At 46.6% G+C, this 25,637-nt stretch overlaps 1 protein-coding gene across 1 annotated transcript in view; it reads right to left on the bottom strand.

The window, feature by feature from the left end:
* Positions 1–279: 279 nt before the first annotated feature.
* The window catches only part of adamts17 (ADAM metallopeptidase with thrombospondin type 1 motif, 17), a 70,845-nt gene continuing 45,487 nt past the window's right edge, over positions 280–25,637 (bottom strand). Inside the window, exons 15-23 of the mRNA XM_012817221.3 lie at positions 23,756–23,876; positions 19,174–19,254; positions 17,382–17,539; positions 15,967–16,126; positions 12,929–13,064; positions 10,343–10,547; positions 9,825–9,977; positions 3,933–4,110; positions 280–2,800 (exon numbers count right to left, since the gene is read on the bottom strand). Coding sequence (XP_012672675.2) covers positions 2,649–2,800; positions 3,933–4,110; positions 9,825–9,977; positions 10,343–10,547; positions 12,929–13,064; positions 15,967–16,126; positions 17,382–17,539; positions 19,174–19,254; positions 23,756–23,876 — 1,344 coding nt within the window. The 3' untranslated portion in view covers positions 280–2,648. The remainder of the gene's footprint in view (positions 2,801–3,932; positions 4,111–9,824; positions 9,978–10,342; positions 10,548–12,928; positions 13,065–15,966; positions 16,127–17,381; positions 17,540–19,173; positions 19,255–23,755; positions 23,877–25,637) is intronic.

Here is a 25,637-nt window from a genome sequence, read left to right on the forward strand (position 1 = left end):
TGAGCAGAAGAACTTGAGATGAACACTGTTGTCAGTCAGGGAGGGAGGACAAGTACAAAATATGCTCAACAGGCTCTGCTCACAACCTTTTGGAGAGACTGCCACATCAGGGCGTTGATTTGCATTATATTTTTATGCACCGCATGGACTTTCAAGTCAGCAGTTGAGGGTTCAAGCTTACTGAAGATCCCAGATTTTCTTTGTGAGATAAGATGGGCTTAGTGAGAAGGGGTGCTTGGACAGGAATAATGGGTGAAATTAGCTGACTGTCACATAATGTTAATAAGATTCCATTTATTGTCCTGCAAACAATTTACAGTTGAGCTGTAAGACTTTATCCTCTGTCATTTCATTTTTACTTTCTATTTTTTTTATCAGTTTTACTGAATTGAACAGGGCTGATTTATGTCAAGACATTCATTTATTAAAGAAATAACATCTTAAAATTTATGATGAACAAAATCAGCACCATTAAAACGCATATAGTGGCAGTTTATGTACCAAAACATCTGTGCAACTAAAAACATACAGTACATGAATATACAAGACATTGGCACTACAGAAGGTAAACACACAAACAACACAAAAGCCATCAATGACAGTTAATCAGGAATAAAAAAAAAGGTAGCTATATCTTAAGTATTAAATAATCCTAGTAAAAAGTCATGTCCACAATTACATATGGAAAAACTAAAACAAACCAAAAAAAAACAAACATGTAACACACTGAGAGCTGAGATTCTACAGAGGTGAAATATGTCTAGCACCACTTGTGGCCCCAGGGCCCTCTGAGGTGAGTGCCAAGGGCCTCTACACACATGGAACTCAGAGGTTTTATGAGTCGGGTCAGCACCTCCGAGAGGCAGGCCTGTAGTCAATGTTCACATTTTAGACTTCTGCTGAGTGAAACAAAAAACAACAACAAACAAAAAAACGAATCTCCACTCCCACTAACCCTAACCCTAACCCAGAGCTCTTGTTCACAGATTCCTGCACGCTGGCACCACAAAAGAAAGGCTGGGAGGCCTTCAAAGAACTCCTCTGAGAGAAAAAAAAAAATAAAGAACCTGACCTTTACTTGGCCCCGTTAGATCAGCCCCCCCCCCTCCACATTAAAGGATCCCCTGAGCTCTCTCACTGGGAAGCAGCAACGGGCAGCTCGCGCTGGGAGACGCCAGGCTCTGGGCGTCAGGGAGACAGAGCGCAGCGGGTGGTCTGCTGTTCGCTCGGATCTGAGAATCTTTGGGCAAACAATATTAGGCCGGATTGATTAGCTACCAGCCGGACTGGATGCGAGCGCTTGCATGGGGGAGGGTGGGGGAGTGGGGGGCGCTGTTTTCTCAGTCTTAGTCTATATGCTGAGCTGTGTGTTTATCAGCAAGCGCCGTGGTCCAACTGTTGACTCTGGGCTCTTGGTCATCAGCCCCGGTGGTCTCCTGCCAGGCAGTGCCGTGTACCACAGACAAGCCAGAGCGAGACACTGAGAAGCCGTGAAAAAGCTTGGACTTTCAACACACACACACACACACACACACACACACACACACACACACACACACACACACACACACACACACACACACACACACACCTAGTTAAAGGGGACAGTTTGGGGAGTGTGAGTTATCCAGGACTGATGGGAATCCAGGCAGTCATGGGAATGCCATTAGTTTACAGGGAGACATTTTGTCTCTGTAACATGAGTAACAACTGTCTACTGAGTGCAAAAAACAGACGTAATGAATTAACTGATTTACTACTCAAGGCAATGGATTTAGTTGTGCCTCCACTTCCATACGCCTCTCTCTACTAGCTAGCATCAGAACTAAACAGGTACAATGCCCCACTTTTTGATCAAATGTAAATACATACATTTAAAAAGAAGAGTAAGGCGATAATGCAGATTTCACTTTTTAACAAAAAAAGGGCCATTTCAGCACTATACATACATACATACATACTAGACCACTTGCTTTCCTGACAGGAATTAGGAAAGTAGTGAGCACCATAGGAAAGCACCTAACATGACCTACCCTTCCACCTAAGCCATCGGAGCCCAAGGCTCCTTGACCAAAATCATTCAGCTCATATTTGTTTGATAGACCTTTATAAGTTCAGCAGCACCAAAACTGGTGGCGAGGTTACCAACATAAGTTGTAAAACTACTTGATGGTGGCTCTTTATAAAAATTAAATTAAAGAAAAACAGAAAAGAAACATACAGTAAAACAAAAAAGAAACATTTGTTTTATATCTGGGAAGTAAAGATGTTCCAGTGCCCATTCTTGGGGTTACTGGCCAGCCAGTGGTGATCGGTGAACAGGGCCAGCTGAATGTTTTCACACTGCACAACAGCCATCCTGATGGGCTGAACAGTCACCTCTACTGTCTAGAAGTCACTCACTTTGGTTTTACAGCTAAAACTAAACTAAACAAAACAAAACAAGTTTTCAAGTAACCTTAACATCTATCTATTAGCTTTAGAACTCACTTGAAATGTATGTTCATGTAAATGAACTTTTATGATATTATGCCATATTAAATGGACATAACAATAATTTATATAATAATAATAAAAATAATAATAAATCACTCAAAATAGTCAAAACATGTCAAATGAAACAACCCTATACATCTGCTGCGAGGTCATTAACTGTTGTGTGGCATTTTGTTGGCATAAAAGTCTCTACACGTCTGGCAGCAGCGCTGGTACCACCTCATGTCCTGGCACAGGTTCTTCTCCCGGATCACCCTGCAGTACACCGTCCACTGGTCCCCCGTGCACTTGTACGTCAGCGCAGCTGCAGGGAGATGCCAACACAGACATGAGCTCTCTCTCTCTCTCTCTCTCTCTGTCTCTCTCTGTCTCTCTCTGTCTCTCTCTCTCTCTGTCTCTCTCTCTCTCTGTCTCTCTCTGTCTCTCTCTGTCTCTCTCTGTCTCTCTCTGTCTCTCTCTGTCTCTCTCTGTCTCTCTCTGTCTCTCTCTCTCTCTCTCTCTCTGTCTCTCTCTGTCTCTCTGTCTCTCTCTGTCTCTCTCTCTGTCTCTCTCTCTCTCTCTCTCTCTCTCTCTCTCTCTCTCTCTCTCTCTGTCTCTGTCTCTGTCTCTCTCTGTCTCTCTCTGTCTCTCTGTCTCTCTGTCTCTATGTCTCTCTCTCTCTGTCTCTCTCTCTCTCTCTCTCTCTCTCTCTCTCTCTCTCTCTCTCTCTGTCTCTGTCTCTGTCTCTCTCTGTCTCTCTCTCTCTCTGTCTCTCTGTCTCTCTCTCTCTCTCTCTCTCTGTCTCTGTCTCTCTCTGTCTCTCTGTCTCTCTGTCTCTATGTCTCTCTCTCTCTGTCTCTCTCTCTCTCTCTCTCTCTCTCTCTCTGTCTCTCTCTCTCTCTCTCTCTCTCTCTCTCTGTCTCTCTGTCTCTCTGTCTCTATGTCTCTGTCTCTCTCTCTCTCTCTCTCTCTCTCTCTCTGTCTCTGTCTCTGTCTCTCTCTCTCTCTGTCTCTCTGTCTCTCTCTCTCTCTTCTCTCTCTCTCTCTCTCTCTCTCTCTCTGTCTCTCTCTCTCTCTCTCTCTCTCTCTCTCTCTCTCTCTGTCTCTGTCTCTGTCTCTCTGTCTCTCTGTCTCTCTCTGTCTCTCTGTCTCTCTGTCTCTCTCTCTCTCTCTCTCTCTCTCTCTCTGTCTCTCTCTCTCTCTCTCTCTCTCTCTCTCCATCTCTTATCGTTGTGCCCATCTCCCGAGCTCTCTACCCCTGTTCCATCTCTCTTCCACTCTACCTCTTTCTCACTCTCTTCTCACCTTTTTTTATTCCTCTTTATCTTCTCACCATTCCCAATGACTCATGCAATAACTCAGAACGTGCACGGCATTTAGCCTAGAGTTCTCCAATGTAGACCCAAGCAGTAGTCCTCACAGTGCCTTGGCTGAGGGGCTAGCAGTTCTGTTCTTACCCAGTCTGGGGGAGGTGATGGTGTTCACGTTGACTTTCTCGTTGCACGCCCCCTGGTGGCACTGCCGGTAGGCCGGCGGCTTCAGCACGGCTGGGCAGTCGTTGCCATGGCGACCGGTTACGCGGTGCATGCACTGGACGACTCGGGACTGGAGAGCCCTTCCGCACGAGGACGAGCACTGCAAAGAACCACAGTGTGCCAGTCAATTCACACACACTCACAGCTGAAATGGAGAAGGCTAATCTGGTCTATTTGACTGTTAGCTCATCTTTTGCCTATAAAGATGGAGAGAGAGAAGAGGCAAAAAGATTAGGATCCAAATCAATAATAAAGATGGTGAAAGATACGGCCCAATTCAGTGCATCAGGGCACGCTGCTTGAACGCTGGACCAGTTTTACAAATAAATCTTGCTTTCAAGATGTTTAAAGCCAACTGGCTGTAAACATTAACGATGAGAAAATTATTACATTTACTCTTGAGAGCTCATTACAGCTGAAAAAGGTGATGAGTGCAGTATGATTTCCTTTGAAACAAATGTCTCACATTTCATCAAGATGTTTGAATGATCAAGCTACATGCAATGAGCCATGTCAGGCGCTCCAGGGAGATAAATACAAAATGAATGGAGGTTATTTATCCAAATGCTGACTAGATACCATCCGAGCCTCTTTCAACGTCACAATTTTGTGGTACAATATTCCCCACACCAGTCAGTAATCAACAGCTAAATGGGAGCAATTAAGTCTTCAGAAATGCAAGAACTCCACTCTGCAAGTAATGTCTTTAACCTTTAACTGTTATGGTGCCATGCAAGCACTCACAAACTATGGTGCCCAACAGTAAACAAAAACAAAGCATGAGCAGCACACAATGTTCCACTAGTTGTGTAGGAGAGTGTACAACACACAAACCAATCCCAGTTTCTCAACAGTAAAAGAATATGGATAGAATATGGATATGAAACTGTCATTAAGGGCCTGAATATAAACAATCACTTTTCAATCCACTGTGCAAGGAGGCAATTAGTGGTTTCACACACGCCAGTCAGGTTTAAAGATGCAGACTTGTCCACTTGACATCCCATTGACTAGACAGTGAACGCCCACCACGTCTCGCAGAGAAGTCCCAGGATGATCTGATTACAAACATTTCACCATCATTCCACAGCTCATGAACCATAACCAAAACTGATCAGGATGATCAACAGTGCACGGAGCACAAGGCACTAAATCAGGAGACAAAGACACGCCTTAACCTCACGCAGATTTCTGAAATGAGAAAAAAAAAGAAAAGAAAAAAACATTGGCTGAATAATGCATTTTGATAAGCATCCCACAAGCTACGGCAGCAGTCAGAATCCAGATAAGGTTTGTCTGTGATCTCCGTCCTCACAACAGATCCGGTCCCCCCTGGGGGAGTATTTTCTAATAACTCGGCGCGCTAAATTGAATCCGCTTACCAGAGTGATACTTTAATACTGTCTAATAAACGTACTCCTTGATATGTTTAGGATGAATGCCGCGCGCTTGGCAGGGGTAAATACAGTCAATGTGGGAGACTTACAATGATGACTGCATAACTGTATCCTGACTCAATTAGATGAAATACTCCCAAGTAAAGTCACAACACCCAGAATAGGCCCATAGGGGGGAAATTGGCTCTGCACCATTTATTACAGATGCGCACCCAGCTTCTGTTTCCTCACATGACGGAGTGCATCTGTGTGGCTCTCACAGACAACAAGCAGCCCAAGGTCCTTTCATCTCAATACAGTGTTTAAGCCGAGGAGAGGGAACGAGGAAAAAGTGGGAGTGGTGAAAACCAAATCGGCACGGCGACTCGGCTGCTCACCGCCTGGCCTCCCGTTGGAGCGTAGTAAATAACGTCAGCCGTGGAAAGCGCGGCTCCAAGTCAGCATAAAAGCCTACAGTGGCCTGCTAAAGTCCGACCCCCCCCGCCCCCCCCCTGGACGTCCATGCATCATTAATGGGGACTGACACCATACGCTAACGCACGACGAGCTCTGACCCATGGCCTCTTGGAGAATATCCAATGGCAGATCAAAGCTAACGGTGCCTCACAGGAGCCGGAGCTCAAATATGCGTACTGGTCCAAGTCAGGACTGGATGAAGGCACCATAGCAGAGAGCTGCATTCAAAACAACCTTCAGGGTTTAAAGTCATGCATGTTGGTGTTTGGTGCACTCAATGGGTTCATGTGGGTTCATGTTAGACAGAACAGAGGACTGGTCGAGATGAACGGCTCACGATGAGGGGTCATGGACCATCCATTCACCGTCTCGCACCCCAGAATTCTTACGCCGTACGTACGACAGCTGCCACTGCTTGAGCAACACAAGAGTCTGCTTATTTTGGCAATTTGAAATGTACAGTTGCTTTTCCAGATAATTGTAAATCATGACGTTTGAATCCAACTTCCCAGAGTGTAAGCAATGGAACATCTCACTTTATATCCTATTTGCAGTCGCAGAGGATCCAAGTCAATATAACTATCTCCAGTTTGCAGACAGGTCACACACACACACCACGGCATAAATCACACTGGTCGAATGCCGATTCCCTATTCGGTAATCTCCTCTAATCCCCGATCAGAACATTCTCAAAGGGATCATTAATACTGCCACTGCTATTACAGGACCCAATCCAGCCCAAGCTGGCCTTTAAGACATGCAATGACGAGCTGCATTACAAGGACAGTCTTGGCATCCAATTAGAACTCTGATTCTTCCATGGCCTTCTAGAAAAACAAATGGTTTGATTTTACCACTACTCTATTGTGGAATCAGGGATACAGATAGATCATGGCCTCCTGGTGAAAGCAATGGATAGTTTCGCTACCTTCTGCTGGGGTTTTATCTGCACCATGTTTTCTATCTCTGGTTGGATTTGTAGTCCTTTAAAAGGAGGGCACCCTCCCCCTGGAGTATCACACACAAGCTTGTTTGAACTCAAGGGTTGTCATCTGGAGACGGTGACAGAACCATATGTGGTCCACTCCTCAACAAGAGCCCGCTCACTTTTTTAATCAGCGCCAATGACGTCACATGGACCCGGGCCCCACAATGTGATTAGCTCTTAACAGCTTTGTTTGCCTCAGCCGTGGCCCCCTTCAGCCGTGGCCCCTTCAGCCCTGACACACGGACTTTGGCTCCCAGTGGCGCGCGCGACCTTGGTGAGTCTTTCAGCAGTCTCCATCTCTCCCCGACGACTTTAGCAGATGTGCGGGCGAGGCGGCAGGTTGAGAGGTGAGTGCGCCCACGGTCGGCCAGCGTGCACAGGGAGGCATAAAGCTCAGAGTTTTCCAGTTCCTTTTTCGCTGAGGGGGGGGGGGTTTCACGACTCCCTGCTCCCCCTGTTGGGCTGTCCTTCAGGCTCACGCCTGCTAGGGGCTCTTGAAAGTCATTCATCAACAAAGAGAGAGAAAAAAAAAACCACACAAATAGTACCAAGTAGTCACCAAGCACGAACATAAGAATCTCAGCAAGTCAAAAAATGACATCTGGGTCGAGAGCAGTCTCCATTTTATGATCCTGTGCAAGAATGATTACGTGATTTTTAAATGTCTGCACTGAGACCCCACAGTGTAAGCTGATACAGGCTTTCAGTTGAGAGATTTCATCAGAGCCAGTTGCACAAATATAATGTCATTTGAAGCTCTGTTACAGAGCTATGGCACAACGGCTAAGTTGTTTCTAGAGGAACAAGCTATCTGTGCACACCTTTTAGGTTTTTTACTTCTGAAAAAGCACAGCAAAAACAGGTAATAAAGTTAAGAGCATATCCAGCCGAGTTGTTAGTGCTTTTTCCAGGCAGGGCTGTCACTCTCAAACCTCTGTGACCGATGGAGATTAAGTGCTCTTTAGATGTCAGTGAGTTACTGCCAGCAATGACCTGAAGACTGCAGTCACTTCACTTCAAACAAAACTGTACACACCAGGCTGCAGGCTTAATGTGACGGATTAGTTGATTTGGCCATTTTGTGCTCTTACTGTACATGTTTAACCTTTTTGTGAAAATGCAGTTGACTTGTGGGCCTGGCGAGGATTAAACATGCTTGGCAAGTGGTGTTGTTTCCCTCCTCAACAGACAGAGCAGTGTTTAAAGAGTCTGGTTGTTTCCCTCCTCAACAGACAGAGCAGTGTTTAAAGAGTCTGGCGACTGCCTTGTTTAACAGCTTTAATGAGAAATTGGATTCACACTGTCCCCGGTCCCTGTCAGAGGTTTTTTTGCCGAGTAAGTAGATGCTTATTACCGCAGCGCGCTGAAAAGTAACCGCTGCCATGTTGTTCTACGAGATTACCCAGAATCCTCAGGGGTGCGGCAAGCATGGGGAGAGAGAGATGGGAAAAGCAGCCGTGATCTGTGCTCTTGGCAGTGGCAGTCAGCCTGGTGCAGGCACAGGCAGCAGCTGGTGACAGCCACGATGGATAACCAGCTCCATGGAATGGAGTTAACCGGCTTTCCACCAAACCCCAGCAGCAGCAGGGGCATAGGCGCAGATGTGCTCCAGCCCAGTGCATCTCACTGTCAATACACTGGAACCCGATCACCTCTGGGTATGTAAGGTCATTCTGAGGAATGCTGGGCATATAAGGCTATATAAGGCAGGAAAAAGTCCAAAATAGCATGGATATTGGAGAAATAGCATGGATATTGCAGAAAACTAATTGTGGAACTGTACCCAACTATTAGTATCAAACAATATCCTGCTCCTTTTTAAATGTTCCTTCACAAAAATTTTCAGTTAGATCGGCGAATGCTAATTCATGATATGGTGTAGACTAGAGAGTAGGTTCCATTCTAATAGCAGGACAAGATGTGAAGGCGGTACATTGTTTACAAAGGACATGACACCAGCACAAACTGACAGCTCACTGCTGGAAGAACAAGTCACGCTGTTACAGTATCAAAGAAGTGCCTGCACTTATCAAAATCATTCAAAAGGTGCAGAATATGTTTTATATCAGATCAAACAATGCATCAACCACTAGTGATTGGGAGGAAAAAGAAAAAGAAAAAAGGAGACCACGCATGGAATAACAGAGAGAGTGGTTGAGACGTCACTTCAAAGCAGGCATCCTGGCAGCAGGCAGTTGGAGAGCGACTCCTGAGAGGAACTCCTCCAGCCAGTTACTGCAACAGACAGGTGCAGCCCAGCAATTAGTCACCACGCCTGCGTCAGGACTGGCACCACGCCTGTGTCAGGAGTGCCACCATGTCTGCGTGTGCCACAGCATGGCAGAGCGGCAGCGAGTCAATCGTGTGGAAACGGACATCTGGCTGGAAGGATCTCTCCTTTCTTCTCTTTTTGTATTTTCTCAAAAAAAATGTAGATTAATGAGCTGGCGAGGGATATATGGATTTTTTTTTTTTTTTTTTTAAGAGGGAGATGGAGGGAGAGACAAGCTTCCCACATAATAGCTGACAAACCCCTGATTGGGAAAGGGCGCTCGATATCATTGGCAAGGCTGTCAGAGAGAGATGACTATTCCAGTAATGACTACTGGTAGCATGTATCTGTCCGGTGTGTTTTCAGTGCTGTGGGTGCTTGTGACGGCACGCGAGTGCTCCATCCTCATTCGCCCACTGTCAGAGTGTGTGTGTGCTGAACACCCTCTATAAGTTGATGGAGAATCTGTGCCTAAGAATGCAGGGCGCTTTGGCGCATATATGCACGTGACAAGTCAGGGTGGATTTCCACAATGTCAAATGCAAGAACGAATGTAACAACAGAGAATAACCACGGCCTACTAATTCAGTCGTGTCAGTGAGCAACCTGCTACAGCCTACAACAGGAAGCAGTATGAAATGTCATAAGGCTGACAAGCAGGTTCAAAACATCTTCTTCCGCCCGTCGACGGCAGACCGTACCTTTGACCATTCTCCAGTCTTCCATTCGTAGCACTTGGAGTGGTCCTCACAGGCCTCCTCGTCCCCCGGTCGGGACACGGGGTCGCAGCGGCCCTGAGGGTTGGTGCAGGTGACAGTGCGTCTCCGCGTCCCGCGCCCACAGTCTGACGAGCACTGCGTGGAGGGGACAGGGGAGAGGACATTACTTATTTAACAAGGTGCTCCTGCGGGGACCCATTAGCTGGATCTCTTACTATTAACTCTAATGAACTGAGAGTAATGTCGACAGAATGACAGACAGAAAGAGAAAAAGAGAGAGAGAGAGAGAGAGAGAGGGAGAAACAGAGAAACTGAGAAAAGGCCACACTGCCCTCAACAGGGCAAATTAAATACACTTTCACAAACGCTGAAACCAGCTACAGAGCAAACAGCTCCCTTCAAAAATGAAAAAAACTAGATTTCATACAATACAACCGTATTCCACATTTCATACAATACAACCATATTCCACCTTGTCTACTGAGATTAGAAGAAAGCACCTTTGACCACTCTGACGCCTCCCATGCGGTGAGGCAGTCGCGTCCGTCGCAGCCCTGCATGGCCGAGGGCTTGCCGCCGAGGCAGTAAAGGTCTCGGGTGTTGACGTACGAGCCGTTCTGAAGCTGGTGCACACACATCACGTCACGCAGCTGCAAGCCCTTCCCACACGTCACTGAGCACTTGCCCCACTCACCGGTCACCCAGCTGAGAGATGGATGGATGCAGAGAGAGGGAGGGAGAGAGAGAGAGAGAGAGATGAAGCAGGCAGTATAGAGAGAGAGGGAGAGAGAGAGAGAGAGAGAGAAAGAAAGAGAGAGAGAGAGAGAGAAAGAGAGAGAGAGAGAGAGAGAGAGAGAGAGAGAGAGAGAGAGAGAGAGATGAAGCAGGCAGTATAGAGAGAGAGAGAGAGAGAGAGAGAGAGAGAGAGAGAGAGAGGGAGGGAGGGAGGGAGAAAGAGAGAGAGAGAGAGAGAGAGAGAGAGAGAGAGAGAGAGAGGGAGAGAGAGAGACAGACAGACACATACAGAATGAGGCATACAACAACAGCAGAGAACAGCAGAGAAAAGACCCTTTCTCCAATGTCATGCTTACGCAGCACATTTTCCTGGGTGCAAATCTCCTGTGGCTGAAACAAACCCCCCACTAGCAGCGTCAGAAATAACCTTTGAGAGCCGAGCCTCTACTTCAACAGAGGCCAACAGTGCCACAGTGAGGAGGCTGCTCCAAAGGCACAAAAACACATCGTTTGGCTTGCTACTAACGACACCCATTAGGATGCAATGCAAATTAGGCTTGAGTGCAACAGAATATATAAATGTCAAAAGGTACTGTGGTTTTTACAAAACATTTCAACCAGCTGCTAATTAATGCAAAGGTTTTAAGAATATACACCATCGACTGCTTCATGGACATAGTATTAGAGTAGTGCGGGAACATCTGGGGGATTTAGGAAGTCATGCTCTCTCTGAAATCGAAATGCACTGATAAAGTGTGTGGGTCTTAGAACTCCAAAAGGCTGGAGGGTTTTCTTCTATTTCTTCAGAGGAGCGTGTTAAGCGTGGAAGCTCCTTTCTGGTGGTCTTCACCACAGGTCCAGCGTGCTTCCTCTCATTACCAGGGCTCTGGAGTCCACGGAGCACAAATCGGGTGCATCTGTGGATCTTCACTAATGATTTTGAAGCACGGAGAATTAATGGTTCGGCAACTTTGTGAGGGAAGACATAAATAAGGTTGACTAGCTAAGCTAAGTCTGGGAAGCTTTCCGCACACATCTGTCACTAAAGATCTGAGGGAGAGCCCACAGCCGCTAAAAGCCATCGCGAGCACACAGCCAAACAGAAAAGGTCCAACAGCCAATCACACAGCAGGAAAAGTATATTTACATTTAGTAATTTGGCACACACTTATCTGAAGCTCCTATACGTGTCTGAATATACTATTCAGATGCCAGGAGCTTGGGTGAGACTTGAGTCAGACCATCCTCGGTGAGAGCCAGGAAACAATCTCACAGGCTTAAATCTGTTGCTTATCTGCAGCACTTCACATCACCTAAAAACCACCAGCTACACCAACACATCCAGCCAACAGTGCAACCAGGGGAGCCTGGGAAAACTCTGGGTCAGGTCAGCCGAATGCAGAATGAGCCCATAATAATGTCTATCACACCTCTGTGATCTCTTGCAACCTTAGCGAATGCTGAATCCTCAACATATCTCAGAGGCATCTACAAAAGCGAGCCATTAGCCAGTTAAGTGAACGGCTGTGCCTTGTTGCCTCGCTCTCTTTCTGTTTCTTAAATCAGGCCGTTATCTCTCTCCGGACCGTGGACGGTCGAGCCGACTCCTGCAATTCATTTGAGCCTCAAATGAGATTTTTATGTTTCCTCTTCCCCACTGCCAGGGCCATCCAGCTGCACACAAACAAGCGCTGTCTAAGGGAGGGCCGGCATGACAGGGGCTCAACGGGAGCGCAGAGGAGAAGGACATGGGCCCACACAAAGCACACACACACACACACACACACACACACACACACACACACACACACACACACACACACACACACACACACACACACACCTCAATTGGCCTTTAGGTAAGACTGCCAAGCTTCGTCAGTGCACAACTTAACGATGCTCTGAGCATAAAACTTTGAATGAGCGTTTAATTGCATCAAAACTGAGCATAAAAGAGATATTTTCAGACACGAGTCTCTAAGAGAACATATGAAGAAAGCCAGAGCACACCGCACACTTTATTAAGTTTGGTTTGGAGCAGGGCCCTTATTTAATAATGTTCACAACTGCTGGCTTTATTGAAGACAAGGCTAGAATACTCCAATAAGTGGCAACATGCAAACTTTCATAACAGCAGACCACCCCTCTCCGCTAACTGAGATATATGACCCTCTTTTTTAATAGAAAATAATCTTTAAAATTCTCCCTCACAAATGAGCAAATGGGACCGAGGTGAACGATGAGCATTTTCCCAGTTACAGGAGTGCACCTGAGGTTCTCCAGTTACTGTAGTGCACCTGAGGTTCTGGAGGTAGTTGCTGAATGAATGTCATGGCTGGTTGGGCTCTTACCGGTACTGGCAGGGGTGGGTGTTGCAGTGCCGGATCTGAGGCGCTGGTCGGTTCTCGGGTAGACAGTGGCTGTCATTCACGAGGGTCATGGACTTATTGAGAAGCTTCATGCAGGAGACAACCGTCTTTCTCTCGCCTGAAGACATCAACAAGAAAAAAAAGAAATCAAGACAAACAGACCTTAATGTATTAATACAATCATTTACTTTAGATGAGTTCGATTTAGTTACTTAGATACCACAAACATGAACATGATGAACAATTATCCAATCAAATGAAGTTTTTGACCATTTGAACCAACTCAAGCAGTTCACATGTGCTCATCTATTTAAGTCTTTGAATAATATTGAGGTAATGGAAAACAGTGTGTTCTCAGACACAGGTTATTCCAGAACATGCACGGTATCATGTGCTGCAGCTAACCCACTGGCCAAGATTGAACAAAGCTCCAGCTAACCCTTGCCTGATCTGCATCAGAGCCTTGTCTAATTGAGAGGCAATTACAGAATAAAACACAGTTAATTAGAAGTAATGACCTCAATGGCAAACAGGGCTATTTTTAGTGGTCAACTGGACTCTGACCAAATTAGTACTGGGGTGAAGCAATGACCCTTATGCACAATGTGAAACGTGGCTCAAAAAAGGGCCCTTAAAAGCATTCTTAGCTTAAAACGAAGGCAGCGTGCCAGGCTACAGGATTAGTTCATTCATTTTCTGTTGTGATGAATGTGCCAAGACAAACCATGCAGTCCAAATCTTGTCCCCATACTGCGAAGCCACCTGGGGCAAACCAACTTGAATGCAGGGGGTGAAATATTATTCAAAGAGCTTTACATGCAGCTCTATCGGTTACATGGTTAGTGTGTGTGTGCGTGTGTGTGTGTGTGTGTGTGTGTGTGTGTGTGTGGGGGGGGGGGTTGTATTTAGTATCTATACATTCAGTGCAGGTGGTAGACATAGAGCCTGCTGGCGAAGGTCAAACCTTAAGCCTTTATGACACAGGAGCATCCAAGCACAGCTAGACTGTAATGAATTCCACGTCAGAGAAGACAAAGCAGAGGAGCAGCGCTAGGCTTCAGCTTGCTTCTCTTTCAAGCTCTACAGAGAGAATCATTGTGCTCCCCATTCAACAAGGAATCTCTTTGTGCTGTTTAGTCTATGTCTGAAATGTTACGGCAAAGGAACAATGATTTATGGAAACCACGGCAACTCAGAAGTATGTTCCATCTCGACAAGTTGCTGTTGGCCAACACTTAAGCGTCTGCATGAAATTTCTAAACAACTTGAGAGCCACATCCAAAAGCACAAGGACGATCATTCATTGTAGTCTTAGGAAATCAGTGATGTCCCAACGCAGTTTACGTTACAATTAGAGCCACGCTGACGGAGTCCCTGGGCTGTCTCCGACCCTTTGAGAGTCATTCCCTCGTACTTATTATTTCACAACAATTGCCAATTAGATGCCTCCCAACAGCCCATAAATAACAGCAGGCTAGATTTAAAAGATGCTTTTAGAGGATGTCTCAGGCGATTACAGACGTGATGATCCAACACAAGTCATTAACATCATTTTTAAAAGAGCATTAAAATATCAGAAGTTTGAGAAATAAACTTAAAAGATTTTGCACACACCTCATATTTGTCTCAAAGCGGACTGCAGAGTCGCTATTTAAATGGGGTGTGAGCGGGTCTATCTCTGTGCCAGCCCAAACTGATATCTGTGTGCGCTCGGTCGGATGATTAGGAGAAGGAGTCGAGTAAAGGTCTCTCTCTCTCTCTCTCTCTCTCTCTCTCTCTCTCTCTCTCTCTCTCTCTCCTGACCTGTTTGATGTGCAGCCTCGCAGCCACTGCCCAGAGACTGAGGACCTCGCAGCCACTGCCCAGAGACTGAGGACCACGCAGCCACTGCCCAGAGACTGAGGACCACGCCAGCTCCAGATTAGCGCAACAGCACGCTGCACATATGCAACACATTCCAGATTCCACGGGCAGAATAAAAACAGCAGCCTCGACTCGGACGGAAGGAGACAAGAGCCTTGGGTTCCGATTCACTACGCGCCGGACCCTCAGAACCATTAGCACCCCCTGCTGAATGACTCCCCAAGACATCCGTTCTCTTTTGTCCATTTCGCTCCAGTCAAGGTCGTGCAGAGATGCCTTTAAAGACTGAAGGAACGATCAGTTTGTCCGTGTCCTCACCAAAATGAATATTTGAACATTGGTTGGGAAGCACATTCCGTTTGGGGGGAGAAGCTTGGCGCTCCGCTGCCTTTTATCAAAAGAAAAATCATTTATTCCCTCTCAAATGCTTGCAAGACACGCATATAAATTTTATACGAATTCTTAACTGTCTGGGAAGCTCAACAGAAAGCAGCTGTCTACCAGAGAAACACACAAGCGCAGTCACACCCATGAAAGCCTGCGGACAAAGGGCCCACATCCTGCCAGTATTCAATCCAAAGTTATTAAATCCAATATCAAATCAGCAGCGGCTTGATTCAATTACAGGCAGTGGAAACTTAATGAGAACACTGCGTGAGAATTCAGCTTTTCAGATCAGCTAGAAGTCAGGCATTGAATCATACATAAACAAATAATTAAGTTGCTAGATGCTCAGAGACCACAAGAGCAGTCAGAGAAACACCCATCCAAAAAACTTGCTTCAGGACAGCAGCCTTTCTTTTCCACAAACTCTTTCACCGGAATCAGGTTTTTTGAGATAGCAGGGCAGCAATTTCAGTAATGGTTTGGCACATCTGTTTGTTTGGTAAGCATCATGATTTCCAGTTCTCCATCTTCATTTGTCCCACACCCAGATTTCCTCATCAACAGTAAGTGAATATTCAGGAGAAAACAATACACTCCCTCACTCCATGGAGAAAAGCCAATGGTTCTTCTACAAAGCTTCATGATTTTTCTGTTGAAGAACCTTTTTTTAGATAGTTCCTTTGAGTAAAAGAGTTTACCTAACCATTAGCTTTTAAAAGACCCTGTATGAAAAGCTTTTTTTAGGGGAAAGATGCCAAGAACAGACTAACCTCCACCACACTGGACCCTGCAGCCCTCCCAGCTGCTGTGGGTCCACAGATAGAGATGTTCCGGCTGGGGCTGCACCTCGCTGATGTTCTCCTGGGACTGGTTCAGAGACACGGTGTACTCGTAGTGGATCCCATACGTCTGGTCATGGAACAGGAGCACCTGGACAGCGCATTCACAAACATTCAGAAATAGAATTTCAGGGAAACTTGCTCTTATAGCTAGACCAGCTTCAACTATTGAAGCTTTTTTTTGGCATTTTCATGATGTTCAAATGTAAGCATGTATTGCAGATATGGCACAAAAAACATCCTTAGTCTTGAAAGTTCTTTAGGTTACTGCAAAGATCCTTTTAGCCCATAAGGCACACAATGGGGTGAAGGTAAGAGAGCAGGAGAGTTAGAACATCATATAGCTACGGAAGCCCTACTGGGACACTGCAGCTAGTTCTGTGAGCAGTCAAAGCCAGGGAAAAGCAGATTTCTCTGCACAAGCCTGAGCATTCATTCAAGGTCAGGCTTTAGCGTCATAGCTTCCACTAGAGCCTGCAGGCTCGCCTGCAATTTAGCTAAATATTCTGCAGGGATGAAAACACTTGGGCTGTTTGAAGTCAAGTGACTGGGATCCAAACGGTTTTTTTTTCTCTTTACTTGGCAGACACTGAAGGCTGATTTCGTTTCTTAATTAGGTTAATTGTAATCTCTTTGACTGCCTTGAGGCTTCCTTCATTAACAGACTTTTTCTTTAAGGATCTTTTGGAGCTGGGGTGGGTGAGAAGAGCACTGATTTGAATCTCCTATGTTTGACCAGGTCCAGCTATATGGAAGATCTTAAGTGAAACAAGGTGCTAAAAGGATTCAGTTTCATCTTTACCCATTATGTGCAGGTTTTAGAAAACTATGAAGAAACATGATGTCATGCCGAAACACAGATCCATACGTTTCACAAGGAAAGTAAGAAATGTGTTCCAGATTTCCCCTGGAATTGAAGGCTCCAGGTCAAGCATGGAACCGGCTCAAAATCGTGAAATTATTGCCCCAAAATGATGAGGCTGTGGTGTCTGAGAGACTGTTTTGCCTGTTTACCCTGGACCGAGCACAGTCTGTCTTTCTGACGTCCAAACGGCACTCAAGTGCACTCATCTGTGCCCTGCACGTGTCCTCCAGTTCCCCAACCCTCTGAGCTCAGCACCGGGGTCAACAGGGTTCTTTCAAAGACCAACGTAACCTCTCTCAAAAACGTCTCCCGTACATAAATACCTTTTCCACTCGACGCATGAGCGTTAATGTACACAGACGGAAATCCTCCCACGACTTTAGAAGGAAAATAAACGGGGAGAGGGCATGCCTCCGTGCTTGAGCACATGCTCGCTCTTCGCCTCCCCCCCCCCCCCCCCCGCCCCAGCTAATGGCTTTACCATGAGGTGTAGAGGTGTCTTAGTGGGTCCCTTAGCAGACATCTTTTCCCACAGTCCCCGTCGCACGTAGCGGACCGTCGTGCCGGCGAGCTCGAACTCCCCCGGCAGCTCAATCTTCCAGTCGCTGTTGATGGATCTCTTGCTTGAGTCCTTCAGCGCTGTGTTGGCCAAAGCAGAAAGATTACTGGTGTGTTAATGGATGCAGTCTGGCGCACAGGCAATAAGGCTATGCGTCAGAATGACTTCATTGTATTTCAGGGCCTCAACAGATAACAGCAGTGTACAGATTACTGTTAATATCAACAGAAGATGAAGAAATTCTATTTTGTAGCATATGACAACAATTTGCTGAGCTTATGATGTAACTAAAAGGCACCTATACAATCTATGATCCCCATATGTCCACACTGGCCAGAGATACCGCGTTATAAATATCTATACATGCAGTGAGTGTTGGCAACAGTTTATTACCCTCGGAATGAATAATATGTTGCATGTGTGGGTTACGTGTAACACATAAACAGCTGTAAATATAACATCAGTTCACTAGGAGCATCGCTAAACATTGCCGTCAGGGCCAAGATCTTGACACCTTTGTTTCCAATGCTTTACCATGAAATGGAACTTCCCCTGCGGCTGGCTGTTCTGCCTGACTGATTATTTAGTAGCAGAAGAGGTCCATGTGGGACACAGCTGACATGATAGTACATTCAGATAAGATCCGGAGCCTGACACAGTATACAGCTGTGAAAAGACATTCGCCATTAAAGATGTCTAACACCTTGGGTAACGTGTCCAATTGCATGTTCAGTGTTGAAATATGTGTATTTGTGTAAGAAACTACATACATTATTTGTACATGTATCAAAACTTAAACTCCTGAGATATTGACTGTTAAGACAGCAATGATAATGGTCGGAATGAGACAACCTTCTGACAATACTTCAAATGATCTAACTACCAATCTATCAATAGCTTGAATCTGCATATAAGTAGAACACATGCTATTCACTGAACGTAAATGTACCAGTCTGTTCCTCCAACTATGCTGCTGCCTCCTGAAACAGTCTTTCTGTCTTGTGCTACCATGTCTTTGCAGATATACATTTGTAATAGCAGGGATTAGCTGTTTACTATTGTTGGAGTGTGGAGAGAGAAAAGAGGGGGCAAACAGAGACGTGGTGTGTTTGTTTGTTTGTTTGTTTGCCCGGTGGAACAGATGGAACATCTCACAGGGAGGAGCTTGCTTTCAAGTCGCTTCCTGCAGCTATGCACGCGGATTCCAAAAAAACAGCCCTGTGTCCACTCTGTGTCCACTCTGTGTCTGTGTCCAGTCTGTGTCCAGTCATTACAATGCTGGACTTCACCAGATGCGTGTTCACACATTAGTGCTCCCCACGTTTCAGCAACACGCACCCAATAGCATGAGAGTAGCTATGCACATGCACAGCACAGAGCGCAGCCTTTATAAATCTATCTCCAGACATTCCATCACTCCCACTTCCTCGGAACCCAAACAGATTGATCGGCGGCTGGAATGTGGAAAAGCTCCCGCATGGCTCACAGAGGAGTGTGCGGAGCCACTGCACAACAACAACAACAAACGCACACCCTGAGACGGTCACTCGTCATTTACACAAGTGGTCAACAGAAGAGAGCGCCTGCCCCAGTCATCAGAGAGCGAGAGGGCAGGAGCCGGTCTGGTCTGGTACGAACAGCCATTTGACCGAGCTGGTTTCAGTGGGACTGCGTCTCATTTGGAGGTCTAGAATGGAACCAGAGATGTAATTACCCAGGAAGCTGTGGGATGGCTTGTCCTCCACGACTTTGATTCGCCGAGCGCCCGCTGGAATGATGGCCGCCTCAATGTAACCTGTGGGAATAAAGGGACGGCAATAAAGAGGTCGTCAGTGGGTCATAGGCTTGTAGGAATCTGAATGTCATTATACATGTTATATGTGATTACTCTGTGTGTGTGTGTGTGTGTGTGTGTGTGTGTGTGTGTCATGTTAGGGTGTAATTCTACAAGACCTGTGCTAAGCTGAGACACTCATGTCCTATCTGCACCCAGTCAGTCTCAATCATTCCCCTTGTCCATTCAAATGGGCTGGTGAGGAGAGCCCAGGTCGGGCCCTGTTAAAGGCCCCCGGGGGCCAGGCTCATCATTCATCCTCTGGCTGTGAACACGAGCGGAGGCTGGCAGAAGGCCAGTGATGAAAGCACCGCGCCAGCAACAGGAGGCTGTGCCACCAGGAGGACTCACGGCCTGATAGTGGGGTCCACTCCACACACATTCTCACCACGTATCGAGCGAGCGAGCGCACATGCTGAAAGACTGGTGTTGCTGTGAGAATAAATGGGGAGTGATTCCATATGGAGCTTCGGTGGGGACTGCTATGGGGCGTCTATACAACGTCATATCTGAGGGATCTTGTGCAGAAGACAGCAAGCTCTGATTAGACCCAGGCTAGCTACTCAGTCACATACACATACACATACACAAACGTGCATACGCACACAAGCACACACACACACACACACACACACGCACACACACACACACACACACAAATACCCTTTTGGGGCATGGTACCACTCTGTGTTTGGGCAGTAATGCTAAAACAAAGCGGCTCTTTTGTTTACAGTACCCACCAGTGACTATAGCTGCACATAAAGTTGCCCCTGCGGCTCCAACATACAATTTATTAAAACGAGAGACGCACACTAAAAAAATGAAAAAAAAGAAAAAGCGAGAACACAATTGTCGGAGAACACTCACCCACAGACAGTAAAGAGCAGAGTAATCCCAGATTAAGGAGGGAGTGCAGGAAGATCCGTCTCGTCCACTCAGACCTCACGTAATTGCTAAAGGATGATACCACTTCAAAAGAGGGCTCTATCTGAGAACAGGGTCAGTCCAATTTGACCCCAGAGTAATAGGGGTGCTGTGGGCCAGCAAAGCTCTCTGCATGCCAAGATGGCAGAAAAGGGGAATCCTCTGAATTTTAAAGATCTATAGGAAATCTACTGCTGACCTTTATGGGAGAGCATTACATCAAAGCAGAAACGTTGACAAACGTGAAGCGGTTCAGTAAATGCACAGTGCCATAGTGATTTGTTCTCCCACTCTCACACATCTAGGTGCTCGGTTCCTCTCACTGGCCCCGACTCCACTCTATTCTATTCCATGCCATCTTTGGACTCACCCATGCTGTGCTCCAGGATCAACCACTGCCAGCCTGTTACTGGTTTTTAAGTGGAAAACGAGAACATGTCAAAAAGGATCTTTAAAACACCAATTTCTACTCTGTTAGGACACCTGCAACACCATCCCTTTCCCTGCACACCTTGTACCAGCATCCAGTTTGAGCACAGCATCATCTGTGGTAGGACCAAAAAAAAAAACATTACAAACCCTACCCCACTGCTATCTAAAGTCGTTTAGAAGTTTCATTATACAACCAACAGGATCACTACATCTAATAAAAGATGTGCTCAGTCAAAAGGAGCTCTCTCGCCCTTTACATTGAGTTGGATGTGAACTGGTTAATGACTTAATTCTCACGTGGAAAGAGAATGGAGTCTCCATGTGTATTTTACGTTCTATGGAGTCTATGGAGCCACGTTCTGGATTCCCCTGGTGATGGAGTGAAAGGTCACAGGCATCGCAGCCAGCAGCTGTGCCCTCACCCATTCTTAAAACCTTTTAAACAATGTTTTACAAAATCCTGGTCTCTGCATGTTTCAAATAAGCGAGCTGCTCGAGTCAAACAAGGAGCACTGGCAACGCTTGAAAAAAAACAACTAAACTTCCAGGCCCTTAATCAAGTCAGACTGTCGGAAAGCCAGCTGTCTTAATGTGTGATGTATCTGGGCTCTTCCAAGGCAGTCAGCCTCTTGTAAAAAAATTCCCTCGTCTTTAAAACGGGAGCAGCAAGGTTAAGTAACCGTTCTGCTTCCACTGACACACCGACAGGTCTCCTTTTCATTCCAGTTCCCAGGAGGACCCACAAAGAAAAGACTGGCACGGTCCTCTACCGGCGTTTGGAGAAAAGACTGGCACGGTCCTCTACCGGCGTTTGGAGAAAAGACTGGCACGGTCCTCTACCGGCGTTTGGAGACAAAGGACGGAACATTCAGGAATCACACATGAGAGACACTCAGGCTTTGCCCTGGGCTTTGACACCATACATGTAGAAACCTTCTAACAATGGCTATGGCTAACTGAGGATCAGAGTACCATTGTGAAGAGCTTGGTCATGTTCATGGGGTCATGGTGCTCTCTACATCTCTAAAACAGTCTACCTGATAATAAGAGGAGTAAGAGAAATCTAGATGTAATCAAATGTAGATAAGCGCACGCACGCACGCACGCACAGGTCATTGTGCTCCTACAGTCCCTTAAACAGTCTCTGAAATGAAATGTATGGGAATCTTCCCTCTTAAACACTATCAAAGGCACAAACCAAACAAACACACACGCACACACACATTCACATCTGACTAGCGATACCAACAGAGGAAAATAAAAGACAGCAAAGGTGTGTCTTTTTCAAATAGCAACAAATAGGTTTCTCGTATAGGGCAAAAGTCTTTTTCTTTGAAGATAATGATTTCTTTCTTTGAAGAAAGCCGATTAGACGGCAGAGACAGCTTCTGGTGGTGAATGAAATTACAATCAGATCGCCATCTTTGTTCAGTGTACGTTCGAGGAGCTCAGCGGGGCTTTGGGGCAAGCCATTCAAATGGAATAAAAGACTTCTGTGTGCTGATTAATGCCTGGCAGCTTGTGTTTCTGGCTCTCCTCCCTCAGTGAAAATGGCAAGCAGGCCTTAGATGTGAGCTGGCGCTGTGCCTATCGGTTTGGGCCCAGCTAAGCCCCCTCCCCTACAGTGTGGGCCTGAACTTTAGGACTCGTGTTTCACAGGAGGCGCGGCTTACGGCTCTTTAGTTGGGAGATTTTCACAAGAGGTCAAAACAGACTTGCTCTAGCCTGAGAGGAAATGCCATTGACTGTGCTGTCGCCCAGGGGGCCCTCAGCCACACAGGGGCCAACCCCCCCATAAACTCTGAGTGCTGGGTACTGCCCCCACTAAACCCTGACCTTCCATCTCAGTGCATCCAGAGGCACCTGCCTGGCTACAGCCCTGGATCTACTGGAACGGCAGCTCGAGGCACTGAATGTGGGTATTCCAGGTATTTTTCTCTTGCACCTAGCAACAAATATTCTAACAGAGACCAGAGTCAATCAACCCTTAATGTTTCAAGGCAGAAGCTACACTCAGCAGTAGGAGCCTGAGAAACTGAATGCTTCCAGGTGAAGTCCGTGTAGGAGGTGAAGTGCTTTGGGATGATTGATATTCTTGTAGTGGGAGTCTGGCGTAGCACTGCCTGATCCATGCCAACCTCACTTTGACTTAAAAAGCTTCCCCCGAGATGCATCTACCAAAAGCCCACGTCCCCTTCACTGGAAAAGCAGTCAAGGATGAAGCATCTGAACCGCTCATAAAATGCTCAACCCATGCAGTGACATATAGATCCGATCAGATGCTAGAGGCCACTCAACCCATGCAGTTACATATAGACCCGATCAGATGCTAGAGGCCACTCAACCCATGCAGTGACATATAGATCCGATCAGATGCTAGAGGCCACCCTACCCATTCAGTTCCATATAGATCCGATCAGATGCTAGAGGCCACCCTACCCATGCAGTTCCATATAGATCCGATCAGATGCTAGAGGCCACCCTACCCATGCAGTTCCATATAGATCCGATCAGATGCTAGAGGCCACCCTACCCATGCAGTTACATATAGATCCGATCAGATGCTAGAGGCCACCCTACCCATGCAGTTACATATAGATCCGATCAGATGCTAGAGGCCACTCAACCCATGCAGTGACATATAGATCCGATCAGATGCTAGAGGCCACTCAACCCATGCAGTGACATATAGATCCGATCAGATGCTAGAGGCCACCCTACTAGCGATGCCAAAACCAACAGAGTAGTTAGTGCAGACACTGACACACAGGTCCCAACACATTCTAAAGTGCTGTGCAATGGAAATGGCTTGAAATGTACCCAGGGTCTCTGAAGCTCCATTCCCTTGGTCTGAGTTGACAGAGCCTTCAGCTGCATCCTCAGCGCAGGACTCTGTGCCCTACTACCAACAGGCCACCTCTGCCTGCACCAGTCGCACTCACTCACTCACTCACTCACTCACTCACTCACTCACTCACTCACTCACTCACTCACTCACTCACTCACTCACTCACTCACTCACTCACTCACTCACTCACTCACTCACTCACTCACTCACTCACTCACTCACTCACTCACTCACTCACTCACTCACTCACTCACTCACCCATCCCTCTGGTGTGATTGAAGTCCCCCTTGATGATCTTGCAGGACTTGCCGTCCCCATTGCAGACTCCACATCTGTCTTCTTTTGCCGAGGAGCCGATGATGCCGTCACAACCGATTTTCTGCAGGGGGAGAGGGTATAAAGCAGATCTTTGTTTCATGTCACGCAACATGGGACCATTCGTACACATTCAAGAGTGTACAGATACAATCCTCCAGATACCTACACAAGACATGCTGCACTAACCAATGCTGTGTGTGTGTGTGTGTGTGTGTGTGAGAGAGAGAGAGAGAGAGAGAGAGAGAAAAGGTTGGTGAGTGAGCGGGTGAGTGTGTGAGAGAGTGAGATAAAGAGAGAGAGAGAGAGAGAGAAATAAGGAAGAGAAAGAAATAGAATACCTCTGTGTGTGTTGAGTGTCTTTTTGTGTCAGTGTGTGTTTGGGGAGAGACCGGACAATAACACTCAGGCTCACCATAATAAGAGACACATGAACTTAGTCGGATAAGTAAATCAAGCTCTCCTTAAATGTCCTTTAAAGTCATTATACTCAGTTTGCCTCTGAAGACCAGCACAGCTCCCATATTTCACTTAAAAGTGATTTGGACTTATCCTCCAGATCTGGATTGAACTGAACCAGCTGTGGTCTCCCAAACAAAGCCTGACTATTAGAAAACTATTAACACTTTTAAAACGCACTGAAGGAGACTTGCGGTCTTCAACCCTGTCAGTATATGTGGTGCTGGGGACATAACCCCTCTTCGTCATGCCTTCAGTGAGAGGAAGAGGCAACCGCTTCCCTTTGTTCATACAGCAGACAGATAAGGTCCAAATCCTACTGAATTATTCTGCTTCTGTTTGCAAAAACAGCATGCAAGGTGTGAATGAAACGCATCAAAATGAAATAGTTCTTCTGTTAATACAGACTGCAGGTCTCTGGAGCATGGGCAGGAGCAATGAAACAGCAGTGTGAATAGTGTGAAATTGGGGCCGCTTGGGAAGGCCGTTCTGACCCACTTCTGCAACTTGCTGGAAAAACATCTTTCTCCCCACAGCTGATGGGAGGCTTAGCCACACACGGAGGTCAGAGTCTTTGTTTCGGGGCTGGACGGCTGCAGCCCTCTCTGCTCTGTGAATTCTAGAATGTTAAGTCACCCAGCAGCTCCCCCTCAATGAGGAGGATCATCCAGTAAATACAGTCTCGTTACCTTGGAAACCTCAATCCCCGCGCTTGAGCCATTCACTAGGCTAACGAAGGCTATGCCTTTTTTTTTCTTAGTGTCAGCTCAAGATCTGCTGATCAGACGTTCGTTCTGCTGAGGATAGGCGATTGTGTACGCAAGCGCGCGCACGCGCACACGCACACGCACACAAGGACACTACTGTCTGACCAGAACAGGGCATTGAGAAAGACTGATGGGGCGAGAAAAACAGCCACAACCGACCACTCTCCTAAAACAACCAAATGATCTTTGAGGGGGTGCCTTCCATGTGCTAATGTGCCAAACGCTGAGCTGATCACTCTACACTACGTGCAGCACCGCTGGGAGGAGGGGGGGGGGGGGAGCACTCTAATGCGAAGCAGCCCCAGCATGTGTGAGGGTCTGGAAGTCATTTCACTGGCGGATCCTGGGTAGAGTCTCAGAGCTTACACACACAGACACACAGACACACACACGTGCGCACACACACACACAGAGGCCACCTCAAAAACACTAACATGCACACTGAAGCACTGACACACACACAACCACTGAGACACATAAAAATACACACACACACACACACACACACACACACACACACACACACACACATGTGCGCGCGCACACACACACACACACACACACACACACACACACACACACACACACACACACACACA

The sequence above is a fragment of the Clupea harengus genome, chromosome 6, assembly GCF_900700415.2.
Source record: "Clupea harengus chromosome 6, Ch_v2.0.2, whole genome shotgun sequence".
Lineage (NCBI taxonomy): Eukaryota > Metazoa > Chordata > Actinopteri > Clupeiformes > Clupeidae > Clupea > Clupea harengus.